The 5,293-nt window shown below is 51.7% G+C and overlaps 1 protein-coding gene across 1 annotated transcript; it reads right to left on the bottom strand.

The window, feature by feature from the left end:
- Positions 1-4,919: 4,919 nt before the first annotated feature.
- LOC105001692 (tubulin alpha chain-like) lies at positions 4,920-5,292 on the bottom strand (the record flags this gene model as incomplete). Its single annotated transcript, XM_010858067.1, has 1 exon — positions 4,920-5,292. A coding segment is annotated over one exon (270 nt), but the record flags the coding sequence as incomplete, so codon positions are not given.
- Position 5,293: the final 1 nt, after the last annotated feature.

Raw genomic sequence — 5,293 nt, 5'->3', positions numbered from 1 at the left:
ACTCACCTTCCCTGGTGGCTCAGAGGTTAAAGCGTCTGCCTGCAGTGTGGGAGACCTGGGTTCAATCCCTGGGTTGGGAAGATCCCCTGGAGAAGGAAATGGCAACCCACTCCAGTATTCTTGCCTGGAGAATCCCATGGACAGAGGAGCCTGGTAGGCTGCAGCCCATGGGGTTGCAAAGAGTCAGATACAAGTGAGTGATTTCACTTTCTTTCTTTCTTTCCCAATGAATTAAACTAGTTTGTGAATTTAGATAAAATTCTCATGTAATTAGGAATGCTTTATATTCTGTTCTCATTTTAATCAGAGAGAGAAAAAGAAGTCATCTGGTGGTGAGACAAGTGTTCAAAAGCATTTTCCGTATTATGACTACCAAAGACACAGCTCTAGTTCTATAAGACTCCTCGCTGCTGAGCAGTTCTCTCCTGCTGCAGTCAGAGGGAGCGTTAGAGGAGGAAATAACCATTTTCCAGAACCTGCTCAGGGCTGACAAACTCAGAGGAATGAATGGGGCAGTGACAGGCTAATGAGATATCAGCCAAGGGGACTTTCTCCACGGGGCTGAAAATGGGAACCTTCCCCACACTGACGCACTGGGTGTATTTTCCCTTCACCTTCGTCTGCCCTGGGCCTCCCAGACAGGAACTCTGGCAGTGGGCTCCAGGAGCCATCTGCCTGGGTCATCCCTGCCAACCTCACAGTGTGGCCTTGGCTGGCAGGAGCTGACCACCCTGGCCCCGGTGTTCAGGGGGGCAGTGCTCCGGGTGAGAGCTGTCCTGTCTGGGTGGTGGCTGGCATCCTGTCAGCACAAGTGCAGCCGGGCGACAGCAACTACCCTCCAAGGACAAACTCTGTGTCTGTATGATCTGAGAGCTGATTCACTGACTTCAGAAGACCTGAAAAAGGCCCCCTCACTCACGAAGCTACAGCCCGGATAGTGGGGGGCAGCTGACTTTGCTCCTCTGGGTCAATGTGCTCCTCTGGGTCACCCGGTCCCAGGAATGGGGCTCCTGACAACAGCAGGACGAGATCTCTGTTCTCCAACCAGGGCTCCACCCAGGGCTCCACAGGAGGGCTGGCCTCCTTGTCCCTCCTCCCAGGGAACTGGGAAGACCTCCCTGGGGCTACTGGGCGGAGTGGAGTACTGCTTTGGAGTCAGAGTTCAGGGATCAGATTTCAGTTTGGCTCCTTGCTCTGTAGCCTTAAGTTTACATGCTTAATCTCTCCAAGGTTAGACGTCCTCTCCTCACAGGTGTTGTGAAGATCATGAAACACCCAAGAAGGGAAAGGTGCTCCCCCCACCCTGACAGAGCTTCCCCCTCCTCCCACAACCCCAGGCGGGGCCTCCACACACCTAGAGGCCTGAAGACACATTCTCTCTGAGCTAAACCCCACCTGGCCACCTCTGGCCTGAAAGGGGCCTGTTTGACAGATTTTCACTGGAGTAGAGACACCTGCCAGCTGCTTCCCGAACAGGACGACTGGCAGACTGGCCAGCATCGCTGGTTCTCCCAGTTACTCTCTCTTCCTCACCCGAACTCGAATCGCAGCTCTGCCAGGGTGTCCATGGGCCGGCCCCCAGGGTGGGCAACCTCCATGGGGTGGGAGCAGACTGTTCCATCGGTCAGGTCAGGTGAGAGCTCGGCGGGTTTGATCCCTGGGTCGGGAAGATGCCCTGGAGGAGGGCATGGCAACCCATTCTAGTATTCTTGCCTGGAAAGTCCCATGGACAGAGGAGCCTCACGGGCTGCAGTCCATGGGGTCGCAGAGAGTCAGACCTGAAGCGACTGAGCGCAGACGCAGAGTCTGGCAGTGATTTAGTCAGTAAGTCCGGCTCTTGTGACCCCTCCAGGCTCTTCTATCCATGGGAATTTCCAGGCAAGTGTCAACTGAAAAAAGATGTACAACTTGAGAGTTGTGAGTGAAGTTTTATTTGGGGCAAAATGAGGACGCAGCTTGGGAGGCAGCATCTCAGATAGCTCTGAGAGACTGCTCCAAACCGGCAGTGGGGGAAAGACAATATATAAGGTTTTGGTGAAGGGGGAATTCAATACCATGAAGCACTCCTTTGAAAAAGACTTTTTGTTAGTCATGAGAGTCTGATATCACCATGAAGGGATTTAATGCTTCTCTAGATATGAGGAGATGCAAGGACTGAGATCATAAAATCTGTTCCTAAAAACACTGAACTATCTAAAGACCTGTCCCACCAGATTCCCTGGGGCACAGAGTGCCTCCCTCCTCCCTGAACTCCTTCAGGGGTTGTTGAAGGACGCGGCTATAGCAGCATGGGGTTCAATCTGTGTAGAGGCACGTGCAAATGCCTTAGTTGTTCAGTTGTTGGCAATGCTCTTGTGCCAATTTGTAGTTGACATAAGAATACTGTAAGAGTTGCCATTTCCTTCTCCAGGGGATCTTCCTGACCCACGGATAGAACTACAGTCTCCTGCATTGCAGGCAGATTCTTTACCCACTGAGCTATCAGGGATGCCCAGAGTCTGGGGTGCCAGCCAATTTTGGGGCTGCACCCTCTTAGGCTTTCTCCATTTATCCCCATCAAGCCCCGTGGCTTCAGCCCTGGCGGCAGTTCTGAGTGCAGGCTTTCCATTTGCGCTCAAGGGCAGATGGGATGATTGTCAGCCACAAAGCAGTGACAGACCTTGCGGTATATTTGTTCTTGCTGCAGGCTAACTTCTACTCACCCTCTCCCAGCACAGGGGTGGGGGGATCATCACTAAAAGGACAGATCCCTCTGCAAGCTCCTGCACTTTGCCCTTTCCAATTCCCCAAGCTCTGTTCTACTGGAATCTTTTTTCTCAGCTAAACTCTTCTTTCACCTTCTTTCACCTCCACGCCGTTGCGGCTGCTTAAAGGTTTCCAGCCCCTTCCACATCTTGGCAGATTATTCACCTGTAAGGCTTATGGAGGTAATTGGAGGGGCTTGCTCCTGGCCAAGGGGCTGTGGGGGGTGGGGATGTGCACTGGCCCCAGGGCTTCAGGCTCTGCAGGTGCTGCCAGGCTCTCCTGAAGGCTGAGGGAGGAGGAGGAGAACAGGCAAGCCCTGAACCCCATTCTCAGAGTCTCCAGCTTGGGACACGCAGGCTCCAAGAATGGACCTTTCAGGTGTCGTGGGGTGCTGTGCTCAGCTGAAGCTGATGATCTGTCTCTTCCTTCTCACACCTGGATGTCCTGTTCCCTCCAGAGCTCGCACTGTAGCAATTGGCAGATACCCCAGGTTGGGAAGGTCTGAGTGCAGCTGGAGTGGCCAGCCTCTCCGAGGTTCATTGTTTCAGCCCAGGACGCCCAGGCTGAGGCTGAAGAAGGGATCTAGTCCATCACTTTGAGTAGCAGTGGCTGGCTGTACTCAAGGATGGGGCAGGTTGGGCATCATCCTGAAGCATGAGACAACGGTTGCTCTCATGACAACCCTTCCGAGCACAAAGCTGAGAGAGCTCAGGCTGGAAGCTGTGCCCCAAGACAGAATGTGCATTTGAGGGAGGGGGTTGCTGTGCCATGTGCTTTGTGGAATCTTAGTTCCCCAATCAGGGATTGGACCCGGGCCCTCAGCACTGATAAGCGCCAATTCCCCTAGGCCACCAGGGAACTCCCAGAACGTGCATGTTTCAAATGCTGTCCTTAAAGAGTAAGGTTAGCAATGAGTAAGAGGTGAAAACACCAGTGGGAAAAGAAAGATGGTAGCTGAGCGCCATTGAATAAGCTCAGTCCTGGAGCAAAGGTGAACAGACCTGCACTCACCCTCACCTCCTGCCACTTGCTTGGCCTTCCCATTCAGGCCAGGACCTAAGCATCAAAAATGGCTCCTCCCTTCCGCATGACCTGGCCCTCTGATGATCGCTGTCCTCTTTCATTGCTCAGTTCAGCCTCAGAGGCCACAGCACTGGTCCCTGAGCACCAAGCTCTCGGGCCACCCGTGCATTCTTCCCCCACCCTCAGCTTCTCATAGTTGCCTCCTGCCCTGCTCAAGAACCACACAGCTTCCAGCAGCTGCTCAGAAAAGCATCCAAATTAGGGAGCTCTGGTCTTCAACCTTTGTTATGTACATACTCCTTCAATTTTCCTTATTATTCCCCTACTTCACATATTCCCCATGACATACACTGGGTCAGGGACCAATATCCTAACACCCGAGACAACTGTACTTTCGTGTCTCAGCCTGCTCTACTTTCTCCAAGCAGTGACTTCTGAAAGCACCGTCCTAGTTTGCCATTGTAGATTTTGGCCAAGGATGAACAATCAGCACAGTTCCAAGCCCTTCCCATGTGATTCCAACACTTTATGAACTAAAGACTGCAGTGGTTCTGGCAGTCATCCTGGCAACTTGAGTTATGGCTCCACCATTTATTAGCTATGTTACCTAACCCCTCGCTCCTCCACATGTGGTCACAGCAGACCAAGAATACCCAGGAGCTTTGGGTGGGATGAGTTGAGAGAGTAGCACTGAAACATAGACATTACCATATGTAAAACAGCCAGTGGGAATTTGCTGTGTGATGCAGGCAGCTGAGACCCAGTGCTCTGTGACAACCTAGAGGGTAGCATGGGGTGGGAGGGTCAAGAGGGAGGGGACACATGTATACCTACGGCTGATTCATGGTGATGTATGGCAGAAACCAACACAATAATGAAAGCAGTTATCCTCTAACTAAAAATAAAATCAAAACACCAGAGAGCTTTAAAAAACAAAGGCAAAAAAAAAAAGAAAAAAATGCACTATGTTTGTTGAAACTCCACTTCAGACTTACAGATTGAGGTCTGCTTTTTAAAATCTACAGGAGATTCACATCCATATTAAAATTTCAAAAGCACTGGCCCAATGAGCCTGTTGCCTCGAAATTGCCAACCTCCTCCATCCCAAACTGGCCTTCAGTAAGTAAATATTTACTATGATACAGCGTGACCTTGGAAGTGAAAATATCACCTTTATTGATAAGACAGGGCCACAGTGTGCAGCTCCACGTAACACAAATAATACAGTCCCAAGATGAAACTGCAGCAGACATGCTAATACTCGTCACCCTCATCATCTCCCTCTGCACTGTCGGCTCCAACCTCCTCATAATCCTTCTCAAGGGCAGCCATGTCCTCACGGGCCTCAGAAAACTCTCCTTCCTCCATGCCCTCACCCACGTACCAGTGAACAAAGGCACGCTTGGCATACATCAGGTCAAACTTGTGGTCCAGGCGCGCCCAGGCCTCAGCAACAGCTGTGGTGTTGCTCAGCATGCACACAGCTCGCTGTACTTTGGCCAGGTCTCCGCCAGGTACCACAGTG

This window comes from Bison bison, unplaced genomic scaffold (genome assembly GCF_000754665.1).
Source record: "Bison bison bison isolate TAMUID 2011002044 unplaced genomic scaffold, Bison_UMD1.0 scf7180017864383, whole genome shotgun sequence".
In the NCBI taxonomy this organism is placed as follows: Eukaryota; Metazoa; Chordata; class Mammalia; order Artiodactyla; family Bovidae; genus Bison; species Bison bison.
The sequence above is the reverse complement of the archived record's forward strand: the minus strand, read 5'-3'. Positions and strand labels throughout refer to the sequence as shown.